Source organism: Nannospalax galili, unplaced genomic scaffold (assembly GCF_000622305.1).
Source record: "Nannospalax galili isolate Female #2095 unplaced genomic scaffold, S.galili_v1.0 scaffold85, whole genome shotgun sequence".
Taxonomy (NCBI): Eukaryota; Metazoa; Chordata; class Mammalia; order Rodentia; family Spalacidae; genus Nannospalax; species Nannospalax galili.
This window is the reverse complement of record NW_008358866.1, coordinates 4,004,929-4,022,733: the sequence shown is the minus strand read 5'-3', so window position 1 is coordinate 4,022,733 and position 17,805 is coordinate 4,004,929. Positions and strand designations below refer to the sequence as shown.

General features: G+C 39.9%; 1 protein-coding gene across 12 annotated transcripts in view; it reads right to left on the bottom strand.

Annotated features, from left to right (window-relative positions):
* Adam22 (ADAM metallopeptidase domain 22) overlaps nt 1-17,805 on the bottom strand; it is a 267,323-nt gene that overhangs the window by 72,857 nt on the left and 176,661 nt on the right. For all 12 annotated transcript variants that reach the window (XM_008822497.2, XM_008822498.2, XM_008822504.2 and 9 more), the window contains exons 8-9: nt 5,778-5,848; nt 2,761-2,835 (exon numbers count right to left, since the gene is read on the bottom strand). In XM_008822497.2, coding sequence (XP_008820719.1) covers nt 2,761-2,835; nt 5,778-5,848 — 146 coding nt within the window. The remainder of the gene's footprint in view (nt 1-2,760; nt 2,836-5,777; nt 5,849-17,805) is intronic.

Below are 17,805 nucleotides of genomic sequence, written 5' to 3'. Positions count from 1 at the left end.
TATATTTGGTGTTCTATGTGCTTCTTGTATTTGTATTTGTCTTTCCTTAATTTGGGTAAATTTTCTTTGACAATCCTATTTAAGATCTGTTCAATACCATTAACCTGAAATTCTTCTCCTTCCTCTATGCCTATGATGCATAAGTTTGGTCTTTTCATGGTGTCCCACATTTCTGGTATATTCCATTTCTGTGATGTTTTTTTAATTTTTCATAATCTTTGCTTGAGCAGTCCAATTCTTCAGTTTTAATGTCCAGTACTGATACTCTGTTTTGCATTTCATTCACTTTATTGCTGAGGCTTTCTCCTGTTGTTTCAAATTGGTTTGTTGAGTTTTTCACTTCCTTCTTCATTTCAGCCTGAGTTTTCTTCAATATTTCTGTCTCTTTTGTGAATTCAGTCAGAAGTTTTTCTCCATCTTCTAGTTACTTGATTTGTGTGTTTTTTAAATTTGTTGAATTCTTTGATCTTGTTTATGACTGTTATTTTAAATTCCGTGCCCTGGGTTATCTCTAGGGAGTTCTCCTGGTAGAACTCTTCTATAGGACTGGTAGTGTTTTGTGGGAACATATTATTTTGGTTTTCCATAAGATTATTTTTCCATTGTGATTCTGGAGTGTGGATTTCTTTAGCTGTTTGTGAGTCTGGTATGAAACTCAAGCATTCCTTTGTTGAAGTCTGATTCTATTTGTATTATTGATGTCCCTTGGTTGTTTTCTTATTGGGTATGTAAAGCTGCTTGGTCTAGGTTTCAGGTTCCGTCTTTTGATTTTATATTGTAGGGACCATCTACTCAGGAGCCCCCGGAGAGGCCCAAGTCAGGCACCGCTCAGGTACTCTCAGGCTTCCTCTTAAGGTCTGGGCCCCTACTACCCAGCAGTCACAGCACAATTTGGTAAGTTTTCTAGGTGGAGAACCAATTTAGGTGCTCTCAGGAAGTCTACAAAGGTCTAGGTCCCTGCTAAGGGGCAGAGAAGCCTAGCCCTGCGGCAGTCCTAATGAAGGGGAATGGGTACGGCATGATTTGAGAAGCTCACTACCACAAGGAGGCCAGATCCAGACACTCTCAGGCAGTCTGCAAAAGTCTGGGCCCCTGAATGAAGGGCAGAGAAGCCTAGCCCTGAATCAGTGAGAGGGGCTGCACATGGTCCCAATATAGGAGGATGGGGACAGTGCAATTTGGGAAGCTCAGCCATCATGCAGGGGCCAGATCAAGACACTCTCCATAATTCTTTTCTTAAACCTTGTCATTTTAGTAAGAGAAAATTCAAGCATCAATGTATTTACTATTAATTGCTACTAAGCAATCAACTTCAAAGAACCCCCATTCATAGGTTCTTAAATAAAAGTCCCAGGGTCAGGGGTGATCTACCTCCCTATAAGTTGTTAGCCAGGGGGAGGCCACTGAAACTCCCAAAACAATAGTATTGTTTTCCCATCAGAACTAGATCATATGCCCTGATTCCTGAAGACACTGTAGGCCTTAGTCACGAGACAAAGAGAAATCAAGCTGGAAATGGGATGGAAGCTCCTCCCTCTGGCTAGTCCTCACAGTTCCAGAAGGTGCTATACAGGCTCCTGAGGGAGAACTGTCATCAATACCCTTACTCAGCTGATGTGACCCCTACATGTGGCATTCTCAATTGGCCAGGCAAGATGAGCCCATTGATATAAAAGTGGAAAGTCTATGATGAAGGCAATCAACCATTTATGACTGGATTTGATGCTCACTCCATAGGAGGGAATTCACTTCTGGTAACGTAAACCCCCGTCAGTGATTAGGGAGGTCATGGGCCTTAGTGAGGAAGCTACTGCTGTTTTTTTTGCTAACTGGACATGATGTGTCTGGTCAAACTGCCTTCTAAATGACTGTGTTTATCCTCATAGATTAGAGCTACTGCCAGCTTTGGTCAGAAAAACTTCTTTTTACAGTGGTCATTATGACTGCAGAGACTTATAATTGGTCAAAGTACAGGAGTAAATGACTGTTGAATGCCCAGTCATAAATGAGACATCTATGTTACCCCCCTCCAAGGCTCAGGGAACACAGCAGAAGAAGGGATAGAAAGAATGTAAGAGCTGGAGAACTGTGAAGAGTGGTCAGAATGCTGACTCCAGACATGGCATGGCTGTCTGACTCTTGAACTCATAGCAGTTATGATTACCTGCACAAGATGGCCTGTCAACACCTTGTCATGGAAGGGAAAGGTAATCATGGGGCTTCATGCTTCCCTGAGAATTTACACTCAGTGAAGCCTTGATGAGGGAGAGACGTTATCTTCAGTGGTGTAGCCAGTGATAAAGTGCCTATGCTCCTGTAAGCAATGCTAATGAAACCCATTGGTCCCCCAAAAAAGACAGAAACATTGAAGAGAGGCTAATTAAGAAGAGGAAGGGAATTAGTAGGAATGGGAGAGAGACAAGAGAGGGTAGTGGTGGGTAAAGCGGTAAATATGATTGAGATATATTCTATACATGTATCAAAATGTCATCATGAGATGCATTATTATGTATAGTCAATATATGCAAATAAAATATTTTTAAAGGAAAATATTAGGGGATTCTCATAAATAATTGCTAGTAATTTCCACCAAAGCATGTTTTCTATGTATAGGTTGTTTCTGGTTAAAAATATGTTTCATTGCACAAATGACTTCTTCAAATCACAATTTGATGAGATTTTTATTTATTTTAAACATAATAACAGTTTTATTCTCGTATCAAGCAAGTGAAAAAACAAGAAAGAAATAGCAAATCTTACCATGAGATGGTCGTTCACAATCATCAGTTCTATGTATTTGGTTTCCTCCTCCACATTACGAGGATATCGAAGAAGCTGCAATGCAGTGAATGCAAAAACACTGAAATAAGCCTTCTAAACTTAGCTGTAAAAACCAGAAAGCATGGAAGAAATCAATGAAGCAAAATTTCCCCTTTTTACTTTCATCAATTTTCTTAGTTTTTGAGTAGATGAAATATCTATATGGTTTGAAAAAAAAATAATGAAGTATAAAAAATGCGAAGGATGCAATTGTCCCCTCCCCGATCCCTTATCTATCCAGTGCCTGCTGTCTCTTCCATAGGGGTACAGCAAATTACTAGCTTCTTCCAAAAATACACAAAAAAATTAAATATATGTTTTATGCATACATCTATGTATTTTACTCTAGGCTTTGTCAAAATATCTTTATGTAACAATGTCATGGCAAGGTAACACATTCTTCCTGGTTCAGTTTAATTCCAGTAGTCTTTCTGAGAGTGGAGTGACTGGCATCTCTGTGTAACCTCCAGATCTGAGACTGGGCCATGCCCCTTCTCTGGTATAGTTCATAGGATCCCCAAAAGATACAGGGGTTTGGTCAGGAAAGTTCTGGGAGCACCCAGAAAGTCTTGGGCTATCCATTACTGCCATACCTCTCTGCTCAAGTTCTCTCCATCCATAAAACCTCAATCAATGGATGCCAAAGGCAGGAGCCCCCAGGGCAGTCATTCTCTCAGCAGCACATCTACAACACTATCTTGAATAAGTGTAAAGTGACTTTTCTTTATGCCACATACACCTTTATTATGGTCGACACACTTTTTTTTTTTTTCTCAGTAAATCTTGTTCACTTGCTCAAGGACCATATCTATGATGAAGGCATGTGATCAAACCAGAATCAGTACATGTATATTTGAGTGCTACATTTAAACAAATTTAAAAATACATTGCCAAGCCTGGCATGGTGGCACATGCCTTTAGTCCCAGCACTTGGGAGGCAGAGGCAGGTGGATCTCTGAGAGTTCAAGGCCAGCCTGGTCTACATAGTGAGTTCCAGGCCAGCTGGGACTACAGGGAGACCCTGTCTCAAAAAGACAAAAACATTGCCACATAGATTTTTGCCTCTGGATTCCTAATCTTTAAAACTAAAAAAAAAATCTTATAACACTAATGTCATAGAGAATGATGGGCTAGAGTTTTTAAGTTGAAAACCAAAGAGAAATACTAAACTGCACCCAATGGCAAGAGTATTTAGAATAATTTTTTAAAATAACATTGCTATTAGGACAGTAGATCTATGTTGCTAATTGTGGTACTTATATTTAACACAGTAGACTTTATGAACCCCAATGCCAGATGTTTACTTTGGGGCCACATAGTTTTATTGAACCTCAGTTTCATAGGTCCATAAAAGAAACCAGAGTTCATCTGTTTAGCAAATGGCAAGATGTAGAGATGTTTATAAAGAACTTCAAGGTACATGCTAAAAGAATATTCAAATTTCTCAACTCAGATTACATTAAAATAAATACTTCTATAAATTAAATCTTCATGGAATTTTTTTTAACTTATTTAACCTATTGTCACAATATGCCTCTGTGTCTCTGGAACATAGCGTATGTGAGTTCACAGTAGTGATTCTCGGAAGACACTGGCCCAAGAGGCTGTGCAGAAAGCATGTGTGACTAGAGACATCTCTGAGACCAGACCTTCTAGCTCAGAATCCCAGCTCCACCACTGAGTGCACTTGTGACCATGGGCAAGTTTCTTCAGTCTCTTCTGTTTCATTGACCTTGCCAGTAAGTGGGGATAAAAATAGTATCTTCTTCATAAGGATGCCATGAGGATTGAATATTGTAAAATTCAGTTAAATTCCTCAGTTAAATACAGTTAAAATTCTTATAAAATGTCCAGGTAAGGTTTCAATAAAATTAATTAACTGTAATTCACATAAAAATCTGTCTGTAAATACATTTTATTTTGCTAGGCATGGGGGAGGCTCATGACTGTAATCTCAACATTAGGGAGACTGAGGCAGGAGCAATGCCATGAGTTTGAAGCCAATCTAGGTTACAGAGTGAAAACCTGTCTCAAAACAACAAAACAAAACCAAAAAGCAACTGTTTTACTTAAAGGTAATGGAAGCACAGGCCTATAACATCAGCACTGGGGAGACTATGCAGCACCAGTTCAGGTCTGCGAGTACGTTCAAGAGCAGTTTAGAAAACTTAATGAGATGCTGTCTCAAAATTTTAAAAAATTTACTGTAGTAGAGTGGTAGTGCTTGCCTAGCATGCGAGTATTGCTAGGTTCAGTCCCAGGAGGGGACTACATGTTGAGATGTTTATAAAGAAGCACATATTAAACATGTATGACCCCATCCTTTCAACTTTAGAGCTCATAAATACTTCATACAAACCTTCAACACCTTCATTTATTTCCTTCCTCATGTGCTTTTTATACCACAGAAATAATACATTCATACATCATCATCACAGGGATGATGATGTGCTGATTCTGAGCCATTTCTCAACTCTGTGAGGTAGGGTAAGTCATTTTCACATGTCAAAGTCATGGAAAAGAACAGTACCTACTTCACATAGTTGAAGGCACTGTATGAAGAGCTGAGATACAATTTAGTCCAAGATCCAGTTGAACCAAAGTAAAGCTAAGCCCTAATTTTATATACTGGACTCCAAAGCAGTTCAATAAGAAAAAAACCACTTTATGGCTTCACAACCTGTTAAGAATACCATCTAAGTAGATCCCATAATGAGTTCTCACTGAGCAAAGAAAGAAACCTTGCTACAGTCAGAGGCCTCATGAGCTATGGAAATGATGAGGAAACCACACTCCCCCATTCACTATCTGACAGCCCTTTCTTGCTTTCATCAGTCTGTCACCTGTTCTGCTTACCCCATGCTGATGAATGGGTGAACTACACTCACCCTTTCACAGACACATACAGAGTTTCCAAATATTTGAAAATATCAAGACATAAACCTGTGAACACGTACCTGCCGTTTATTCCTTTTTGGTCTTGGCTTCAAAATAAGTTTTGGTGGAGTAATGTTTACTTGTTGAAATTCTAAAAGGAAATAAAAACAAGGTATTTTCCAGATTTCTTTAATAGAAGGCAAAGTTTCACTAGCTCTTCTTTCATAAGAATTTTATAATATATAATGTACTTAATGATCACATGAAACATTAAGTAATCATGTTATGTGAATCCTAAATACATATGTAATGGATAAATACAATGCACAGAATCTCAAACATACCTGTCCTAACTTGTGTCAAATTTTTTCACATTTGTCCTATGAATACCAATATATTCTTTCTTAAGAATCTGTTAAATAGCTAACAATCTTTACTTCCATTACTGACCTTCTAGATGCAGAAAAATGAAGAATGGAAACAAATAAAAGAACAAATAAATAAAACTCATTAAGATGACCTATCAAGAAATTATCATGTCACCAAAATTTTGACTGAATTTTTTCCAGTTCACAGACATTCTTCCTAGCCCATGACAAAATTTATCTCAGATCTTTTTTGCTATTAAGGGAAATCTGAATCCCTCTTAACAAGCAGGTCAGAGTCATACCTCAATAATTCATGCATATAGATTCATCTCTAAATTTAGAACTGTGCTATTTATAAGGGAGAGCGTCCTACCACATGACAGAAAAATACTGTTGTACCCTGTGGTACAGATTTCCTAAGACACTGATGGCTGACTGAACAACACAGAGTAACTGGATTGGGAGATACTCAGAGTAAAGTATTGAGTCTAGGGGACTGATTATATGAAACGAGAAGTTCTCTGAAATCACAATATTGTCCTAAGACATGACAAAATGTATTTTCTTATCCTATGAATGATTTATTATAGAAAAAATGACTGATTATAAAACTATGAAAAAAATCTTTTTATCTATCTAAAGTTGTGACTAAGACTCACTTAAATGAAGGTATTTAATTGTCCTTTTAATTATATTAACTATCATGTAGAAAATAACTAAATTAATTTCTGAAATTTTTCTATGAGATATAACAACATTGTCAAAACTGAAGCCCCGCATGGTGATGCACACCTTTAGTCCCAGCACTCAGGAGGCAGAGGCAGGTCACTCTCTGTGAAGGTGAGACCAGCCTGGTCTACATAGGGAGTTCCAGACCAGTTGGGGCTATAGGGAAACCCTGTCCCCAAAAGACCAAAAAAATAAAATTTAAAAGTGAGTTATAATTATGGTTGGAGAAATCTGTGAAAGATGTTGATAGCAAAGTCAAGCTAAGATTACGGTCTTGGTCATTCATCGTTTCATTCTCAGTGGTGTCTACAGTCATACCAGCCTGAAGAGGCCTGATCTGGTCATTCTCAGGCCTGCCCCCATCATACTGTGCAGGAGGGTGTAAGCCTGAGCATGCAAGGGATTCTCTGAGCAGCAGTATAATTTTTATTTTACAATTAACTGATAAGGCAAGTAGAAAAAGAAAACAACAGAATTAAAACCAGCCAACCAGCCATATCAATAGACCTATTAAGTGTGAATAAGCAAAATGTTACAGCTAAATGGCATGGATTGTCCAATTGGATTTTTTTTTTTTTTTTCGATTTTTTGAGACAGGGTCTCCTTGTAGCTCCATCTGGCCTGTAGATCAGGCTGGTCTTGAACTCACAGAGATCCTCCTGCCTCTGCCTCTTGAGTGCTGGGATTAAAGGAGGGCGCTACCAACCTCCCATTCAATTGGATTTTTAAAACTGCAAGATCTAACTACAGTCTGTTTATATGACTCTTCAAATGTAAATAGAATAAGGTATGTCTTGTACATGTTAATTATAAAAAAGCCATGGTATAAGAGGAAAGGGACTCCTGAGCCCCCATCCCCTGAGGAGCTGTTGGCAGTTGCTGGCTTCTGGGGCAAAGAGAGTCAGTTTTCTGTAGGGTGTAGCTATTGGTGTGTTGATCATGCTCCAGGGGATGGCCCCACACTCAGAAGTACTGACTGTAGTTGATAGGTTATTTTTTTTTTTACAGGATATGAAATTAGGGAGTAGGGAGGGGATGGATCTGGGAGGAGTTAAGGGGAAGAGTTAGGGGTGAACATCATCGAAGTATATTATATGAAACGGAGGCAGTTGGCTCTCTGTGAGTTCAAGGCCAGCCTGGTCTGTACAGCATGTTCCAGGCCAGTGAAAGCTACATAGTGAGACCTTATTTCGAAAAAGGAAGAAAAAAAGGAAAGGAAGGGAGGAAGGGAGGGAGGGAGGAAGGGAGGGGCAGAAGGGAGGGGAGGGAAGGGGAGGGAAGGGAGGAAGTAATTTTTTTTTTTTTTAATGGAGAAGACACGAAGTTGGGAGAGGACAGAAAGGTGGGTGGATCTGGGAGGTGTTATGGGGAGGAGGAGTGAATATAATTAAAATACATTGCATGTATGAAGTTCTCAAATAATTAATAAAAATATCACATTTTAAAAGCTATGCTAGAAACAATATCAGATAACATAATTTTAGGACAAGAAATATCAGTGAGGAGGAATATTTCATAAAGATAAAAGGATCAATTCACCAAAAAGACAACATTCCTGCCAATAACCGCATGAGTAGGCTTAGATACCAAGCCTTCCTCTATGAGCTTTCAGAGGAAGTCATATCTAGAGCTGACAGATACACTACGAACATCAGCTCACAGTACTCAACTAATCCACAACCAGCCTCTTGATTCTCAGGAACTGTGAGATAATAAATGTTGATCCCTTAAAGCTACTAAATTTAAAATAATTTGCTACATAGCAACAGAAAACTAATACAATGTCTGCACTGAAAATGACCAACATTAAGAAACATTCAAAGTTTTAAATAATTTGGGGTCTGGAGAGATGGTTCAGGGGGCAAGACCTGGGTTCATTTCCCAGCACCCACATGTCAGCTCCAGTTCCAGGGAATCGGATGCCCTCTTCTGACTTCCACAGGTACTGAACAACATGGGTACACTTACATACATACAGGCAATACACTCATGCACATAAAATAATAAAGAAAATATTTTTTAAGTTTAAATAATTTAAAAAATCTTGTATGATTAAGTAGCTCTGGTGGGGGGTAAGAGCTTTTGTTTTGTTTTGTTTTGGTGCTTGGGCTGAACTTGGGCCTCATACAAAAAAAACCCTAAGTACATGAGGAAATGTTCTACACCACCTATGGGTTCAAAGACTCACTGCTGATAATATGCCTGTTTTCCCACAATTAATCTAAACATTCAATACAATCCAATAAGAATCTGAGAAGAACTGTAGAAACTGACAAGGCAATTCTAAAATCTGTAAGAAAATGCAAAGAACCTAGAAGAGCAAAGCTAATTTGAAAAAGAACAAAATTGAAGGATATATGTTACTTGATTACAAAAATATGCTATAAAGGGATAGAAAGCAAAAAAAAAAAATTGCTATGAGTGCCAAATGGAACAGAGCCAAAGAAGAGACCAATATTAATACCTGACGACAAATACATCAAAACAATGCAGTGTCATAAAGCATCTGACAAAGGTCTTATCTCCAGAGCATGTAATCACTTTTTTGTCTTTTGGCTGAGATCAAATACAGAATATGTAAATATTTCTACACTGCAACAACTAAAAGATGATTGGTGGCTAGTAAGCATACTCTACACACCACTAGTCAAAACACAGTAAAGAACAGTTAGATACCACCATGCACACCAGAAGGGCTAACACCCAAGAAAACTGGATACTGGTGAAGATTTGGAGGAATGAGAACTGCATATGGTGCTGATGTCAGAGTAAAATGGTAAAACCACTAGAGAAAAAAATGTTCAGCAACTTCTCCTAAACAGTGGTTCAAAAAGGTAGAATCCTTAAATTATTAAAATTAGAATCACTTAGGGATGTGCTGGAAATGGAAATTCTCAAAACCAACTGAATAGGTACTAAATTGAAGTCCTGAGATGGTATAGCAGTGTGTGGCTACCAGCACGCCAGGTGTTTCTGATAACATGCCCAAGTTTGAGAATACTGTTCCTGAGCTAAATGTACACCTTCCCTAGGGCCCAGCAAGGTCATTCGCAGGTGTCTACAAGGAGAAATTTTTTAAAAAAGAAGAAAAAAAAAGAAACAGAAAACAAAAGACTTGTGCAAGAATATTCATGGTTGCTTATTAATAGTAGCTCCCAAATCAGAAAAAAACTGCCCATTAATTATTAACATAATAAAAATTATAGTCTATTCATATCATAGGATATAGTCCATAATAAAATCAATGAATGATTGCTACTTCTGACAACATAACTGTCATAGGCATATGCTAAGCACAGAAACTGCACACAATACATTGTTTCATGTGTTTGAAATCCTACAAAATAGGATGGCAAGAATAAGCCATGGTAAAAATAGCCAGAAAAGAAGTTGCAGAAGGCAAGGACCAAAAAGACACAAATGAGTTCTTTAGTAATAAAAACGCTCCATATTTCAATAAGGGCACATCCCAAAACTCACTGAGTAGCACACAACATTTGTGAATTTTGATGCCTATCATTAACTGCCAACAAGTCAATTGAAAACAAAATGCTTTTTTATAAAATGTGTTCTAAGGAACACTAGTCCTGAGAGATATGCCATATAGAATAAAAGTTTCTAGAGTTAAGCAAGTAGGTGAATACCTGATTATATTTCTAGGAAATACAAAACACGTGGCAAGATAAAGGTGGCAGTAACCCTGTTAATTTTTATTCAACCTGAAATAAATAAACTTACTTCGGACTACTTCTTCTAATCTGTCATGGTAAATTATAAATAATCTTGAAAGACAAATGTCACTCTTAAAATTGAGAGTACTAACCTCTGAAAACTATAAACTAGCTGAGCATGGTGGCTCACAGCTGTAACCCTGCACTCAAGACTAAGATCACTGCAAGGTTGAGGCCAGGGACTACAGAGTATGAGCCTGTCACAAAAACAAGCACTAACAAAAATCCTAGTATCCGATTAATTTGAGTTTTCAAATAATAAATCTAAAACTCAATTTTATAAAAATAAAACTGCTGGGAGGCATGGATGGGGTCTGGATTTGAGGGGGGAATGTATGAAATTTTAAAAGCTCAATAAAAATAAAAAATAAATTGCCAGATGTGGTGGCACATACCTTTAATCCTAGCACTCGGGAAGCAGAGGCAGGTGGATATCTGTGAGTTCAAGGCCAGCCTGGTCTGCATAGTGAGTTCCAGGACAGCTGGGGTTACAGCAAGAGCCTGTCTCAAAAAGACCAAAAAAAAAAAAAAAAGAAAAATAATAAATTTAAAAAAAGAATGAAAAATGGGGAAACCATGGTGGAAGGGTTAGACAATGAGAGAGATAAATAATGCCTAGATAATTAAAAAAAAAAAAACAGAGGGAACCATATTAATCAAGCAACCTACTGACAAATTATATATACAACTAGCTTAAGGAATATCTGAGAGTTTATCTGAGAGTTTGGTCTTTACCCAAGCTTTATCTACACAGCACATGGTAATTGAAAGTACCAGACTGGTGGAACTAACCTTATTGGATGTTTAACAGCCATACCTTGAGGACTATACTAATTTGGTGAGAGGGACATAAAGGACAGTTTTTACTCTTTGCCCTCCTAGGTCGACTAAGTTCCAGGGGACTATGAGCATCTCTCAAAATGTCCTGTAACTGTGGTGCATTACCTGTCCTCTTGATCAAGGAGGCCATGGAGACCCCAACAAATGGACTTGAACCAGTATCTGGTTTACAAAGAGGAGGGTCAACACAGAGGAAACATTTCCTCCATGCTTCCAAGTGAAGCCAGCCATAGTCAAGAAGGGCCTTTGACTTATTTTCACATAGATGGAACTGGTAAAAGAAAGGAGCCAGGGGCTCCTCCCAAGCCCATGTGACCCCTGAGGAACAGATCCTCAAATGACCTTAAGGGTAAAAACAAATTGGTTTATCTGGGCCAACTGCATAGTCTTAAACACCCAAATGGAAAGTATAACCAAAGATTAAAGGGATCAGTATAATTCTTTAAGAGTCCATGTGTATAGCTAAAGGCTACATAACAAGAAGCAATGCCAGATAGGAGATTCCTCCCTTTGAGTTGTTGGCCAGGGTATCACAAGAGACTCCCAGACAATAACCCAGCATAGAACTGGGAAAATGAACAGCAGGCCCCATTTTACCTAAAGGAATATTGGCAAATTGATTGCTGCCAGATGAAGAAGAGCTGATCCTTCTAAAACAAGGAACTCTAGATAGGCTGACTAGATTCAGCAGATGGACAAGCACTGGGCAATGGCTGGGGTGCTGACAACACAGTGGACAGTAAAGTGATGACAGAGTATAAGGGTTCCGGGGGGGGTATGGGAGGGTGCCATTTGGGATGTGGGTATATAGACTGTTTGGAATGTCCTGTATGAAATATACACAAAAAAACAACAAATAAAAAAATGAGCTATATTTGAGGAAGAAGCATAAAAATTGGCTTCATGTTAATTAGTAGAGATGAAAAACATTATCACTGAAATCTACCTGATGACTTTATATCCATGATCAGGTGCCAAGGATCTCAGAAAGTAATCGACTGTGATTAGTAATAATCAGATACATAGAGATTAGAGATGCATGCACAAATATCTAAGTGTTAGTAGCATTAAAAATGAGTTTTTCTGAAACAGTGTATTTTAAAATGAAATGGAGATCTTTTTTAAAGGTTAAAACCTCATTCAATTTTTATGTCTTATAGGGTTTATACTGAGTTCAATATTGTATAACTGTGTTATTTCAAAGTAGTGGGGAAAGGCTGGGGTGCCGACAACACAGCAGACAGTAGCACGGATATCAGAGTATAAGGGCTCTAGTCAGGGGATGGAAGATATGGGAGGGTGCTATCTGGGAAGTGGGTATAAAAATAAAAATGAATGAATGAATGAATGAATAAATAAATAAATAAATAAATCTGCCAAGCCACTTCCAAAATTTCTTCTGAAAAAGAATCCTCAACAGTTTTCTTTGTTTTTTGTTTTCATCTTTTGCCACTTTTATTCACTTCTGAGACATGAGGAATGCTATTTGGTCCTCTTTCTTTCCCACTTTTCTCTACTGACTTCAAGACTCAGTTACATCCATCATTTCATGGACTTTAGGATGTAACCTAGGGGAGGTGGGAGGTCTGCATCAATGTGAGTTACTAACTACTACGGACCCAGCCAGCCTCTAGCCTCAGGAAAGCTGAAGTGGGCACTGTCACACAGGGATCCATAGCTGGTGCCCAAATCCTATCCCTCAGCCTAATCCGTGGGGAGGTTTATATGCAGACAGTGACTGTCCAGCCGGGCTCTGGTTCTGGAGGGGAGTTTCTAAGTCTCTGGGTTCTTCACAAACCAAACTTCTTTCCAGATGCATTTCTGCTGTGGCACTCGATTTGCCCGCACCATTATGCTGGGCTTCCAGAGGCCGTTTAGGTCCTCCAGGATGCAACATTACAGAATTCTCCCAGACTAGGTAGGAGCTGAGAAGAGAGGCCAGTGATCATTCAAGTTCCAATTTCAAAAAGGACATCCCCTCCCATAAATATTGTAATTAGGAAAGAGTTGGTTATTTTTATTAATATTATTTATTAGATATTATTGTATTAGATGATATTGAGGAGGAAATGTTGAGAAGATATTAAAGAGAGAGAGGAGTGGAGACAGAAGAGATGGAGAAGGGGGGGATGAATTTCAACCCAGCTTCAGGTTAATTGCCTTCAGTAGTTGCAAAGCTGAGTGTGAAGAACATTTGGTTCATTCTTATGTCAATGTCAGTCACCATGTAGAATTTTTTTTTAAAAAATTGTTCTTAATTCTAACAATAAAAGGTCTTGGGGCCTGTGTGCCATGATCCCTGAGAGGTGGATCCTCAGTTGCAGTGGGCAGCTTGTATTCCCGACCTACTCTGCCCCAGACTGAAGAAAGGCAAGTACCTCTAGCCAGGTACTGAACGGGCTCTGTGTCTAGCTTCCCGCAGGGGCCAGTTGCCGGTCACTCGGGGAGCGGTCGCCCTGCCCTGGCGAGCTGCAGGGAGTGAAGCAGGCTCTAAAGAGTGGGCACAGTTTAAAGCACTCCTCTTGAGACTCCCTTGGGTCTCCCCGGCCTCCTACTCCTTGGCACTCGACCTTTTATTAGGACTTTTCAGAACATGCAGCACTTGAAGCAACGGTTTCTGTGCATTGCACACTCTGTATAGATCTATAGTTATGAACCTATATACCGGGAAGGGCACGACTATGCTTGAAGGCGAATGATTTGCATTTTAATTGAAAAATAAATGAAAGTTGTTTGGCAAATCCAAGGTTGCAGAAAGGGCTCACAGGGTAGGGGTGAAAAAGGGATGCGCCCCTGGACTTTGAGCCTGGGGGCAGCGGTGCGGGGACTCCCGTTCCTGGTCCAACCGCATGCAGGATCTGTGGCTAGCGCTATCCACTTGGCTCCCCACCCTCCTTTGACCTTTGATGCAGCGTGCCACTGTGTGATTGAGACTTCTGGGTTAAGTGAAAGGAGCAGTCATTAAACCCAGGGTGACCCACGGAAGGAATGCAAATGAAACCTCAGCTAACAGTACTCAGCACTCAGGAAAGAAGTGTGTGGTTCTGCCCTGTATAGAATAGGGTGAAATGTCAGGATGCCCCGTGGTACCTGCGCAAAGGCTATTCCTATACTCGCAAAAAGAGAGGTGCTAAAGGAATTATTTGTGTTTCGGACAAAAACAAAACAAAAATAAAAACACAAAACAACAACAAAAACCGACTTTAAAGGGGTTTGGTTGAACGGTCTAAATGACTTCAACCATCACTTCGCTATTTAGGCCTGTTCTGGCTGAATAAGAGGACGATTGGGTTTAAGCCGATGTTAATAAAAGGTGCTGCGTAGAAGTACCAGGAAGACAGAAGACCCGCCCCAAGCGTGGCCCAGCTGGTCTCCTGAACAGACCGAGGAAGAGCAAACGTGCATGGATCTCTCTTTGCAGCGGGTAAGGGCTGCAGAGTGGGAATGCGACCTCGACAACATGGGCGTAAGGAGAACACAAGAGATGGTAAGGGAAAGATGAGCTAGACAGGCCAAGGCCCGCAGCCAAGGCCCTCCCCATGCAGTCCGCAGTGGCTAAAAAGTGGGGACGCGCCGGTAAGCAGTTGCAAAAAGACCAGGAACCGGACTCCGGACCTGCCTCTGCCACATTCCCAGCCACCCATTGGGCCACCCTTCACCACTGCAGAAGAGCTGCAGCACCCGCATGGAAGGACTGCAAAGGCCCCAGAATACCAGAAAGTCCAAGTCCAGAAATATTTATAAATATCTGCAACACCCAAAGTAGATTTACCTACAAATGCGAAAGCATGGCTTTTCAAATGAAAACAACCCCTTCCCGGCCCAGATCTATTAGTTTCTTCTGAAGCTTGAATTGGTTTGGTCTATTTTGGAATATAAGAACTGGTGCAAAATCTTGGGCTTGAAGAAATGCCTGTTGATCTCCAGAGTTAACTTACAGAAGAGAATGCTAACCCAGTCTGAGGCATGGATTTAAAGTATCTGATGTTAACAGTCAGGATAAACTCACACATACATGCATATCGAACAATGAGCATTTTTTAAACAAAAGGTAAGGTAATATTGTACTAAATCTACATTGAAGCCTTTTGAGGAATATTATTATTTTTTAATATTTTATTTGTTGTTATTTTATATGTACGAGTAGTAAATATAGCCTGCATGAATTTAAGTGCACCCTTGTCTTGCAATACCTGTGGAGGTCAGAGGGCATCAGATCCCCTGGAACTGGAGTTACGGACAATTGTTAGCTGCCATGTGGGTGCTGGGAACTGAACCTGGGTCCTGTGCAAGAGCAGCCAGTGCTCTTAACCACTGAGCCATGTCTCCAGTCCCTTTATTATTTTAAATATTAATCAGTGCTGACTGCATCCAGTAATACCTATTATATTATATTGTAGCTTGATTCTCATGCAGTCATTCCTGATTTCTTTTCTTCCCATAATAAGCATTATAAAAACTATCATAAAGTCAGTGAAGAGTAAGAGTCTATATATGGAACATCTATCTGTTGATTGGCAGATTTTTCAAAACAGTCGATTCTTTTTATAAAAACAATTATTACTGTGTACACGTGTGATGAGGAGGGGCATGCGCATGCCATGCCATACACTTGGAAGTGAAGGACAGCTTTGTGGAGTCAGTTTCTCTCCTTCAATCTTTTTGTGAGTTCTGGGGATAGAACTAGGGCCACTAGGCTTGCATAGCAAAGACCTTCACCCACTGAGCAATTTTGATAACTTCTAAAATAATGAATTCTATCAAATAGGATCTTCTGTCCCTTTGCAAACTCAGAGAAGGGAGAGTATTTGTTTCTCTTTAGGGAAACATCAGGAGATCAAGGAGTTACAACCTTATTCCAGAGAGGAAGGACATTAGAACCTAACACTTGCTTCCTGACAAGAGATGATGTAAACTCTTCATTGATTTCCTAACAGTAGTTTAGGGTTGGCTCCAGCTGGCAGTGTTTTCACATCTTCCTGTGTGTCTCACTCAAAGTACTTTCAGAGCATCATAATCCTGTGCCCCACTTTGTCCTTTTCTAGCTATAGGATCCTGGAAAAGACAAACTATTTGAACCTCTCTCTTTTCATCTATAAAACAGGAGCAATATTATCTTACCAAGTTATTATAAAGATTAAGTTAATTAAAAGTTTACTACATTGGGAAGAAGCAACTCTCTCTGACCTTCAGAGTTATACCTGTCTTCAAAGGGAGGATCCAAAGACAGGGGGTAGGAGGAGCTCTGTGAGATCAAGGCCAGCCTGGTCTACATACAGAGTTCAAGAACAGCTGAGGCTACAGGGAGACACTGTCTCCAAAAAAGGGCGGGGGATTCTGCAAAGAGAGGCAAATGCCCCTTATATAATCAAAGCTCCACTAACAAGGGCCTAGCATGAAGGCCAACTCTGCTTGTCACATGGATATATGACTCTCCAATCAGCATTTACAGCCATTAAACCTATAAACTTACAGGATAGGAAATGTGTGTCAAAGTCATAAATGGCATATAATTTTACAAAAGATTAAATAATAGCTTTTAAAAGGAGGTACAGAAAACACATGAGAAGATGACTCACCCCATGTTTACAGACCATTATTTCACAAGGGTGGATTTGCACAATTTACCTATGCTGACCCATTCTTGCTCTAAAATTATTTCTCCTCTAGTTCCTTACATTGCGTCTTTTTTTTAAAATGTTCTGTGTGTTTATGTCAATATCTCTCTGAACTCAAGTATAAATAAGAGGCCACTCTGCATTTCATTCTTCTCTTTAATATAACTTGACATTCCCTCTAAAATGCCATGAGTAACTGTGGATTATTGTTATGTGACAAATAGGATAGTTTTAAAGTAGTAAATGGCTCTCTTGTGGCCTCTTTCCTGGACCCTGAGGCTGACCTCTCGGCCCGAAACCACCGCTGCTTCCTGGTCCCTTGCAACCAGAGGAACCCAATTCCTACTCGCAATCCCCAGGAGCCCTCTGGGCCTGCTACCACCCTCACCTCCCTCTGTTTCCCTGGGCTGCACAACCTGCCATCCTCTTTCCTGGACACCAGGGCTGACCTCTCAGCTTCCTGATCCTTTGCATCCAGAACAACCCAGTTCCTCAGTGCAGTCCCCAGGAGCCCTTGAGGCCTCTTCCTGCCTCCATCTCCCTTTGCATCTCTGGGTGGCATGGCCACCAGCTACCCAAGACCATCATCTTTCCTGGGTCCTGATCCCAGGCCAGTACAAGCCCCAAATTCCTGAGGTCAAAATCTTTCCTGGAGGGATACAGACCTTAGGAGAAAGCCTGAGAACATCTGATCCTCATCTGAATTGGGCCTCTATGGGAACTCCTGAAGATGATAGCAATTTGGCCCCTCCAATATAAAATCAAAAGAGAAAAACCTGAAGCCTAGACCAACCAGCTTTTTCATGCACAAAAAGTAAACCA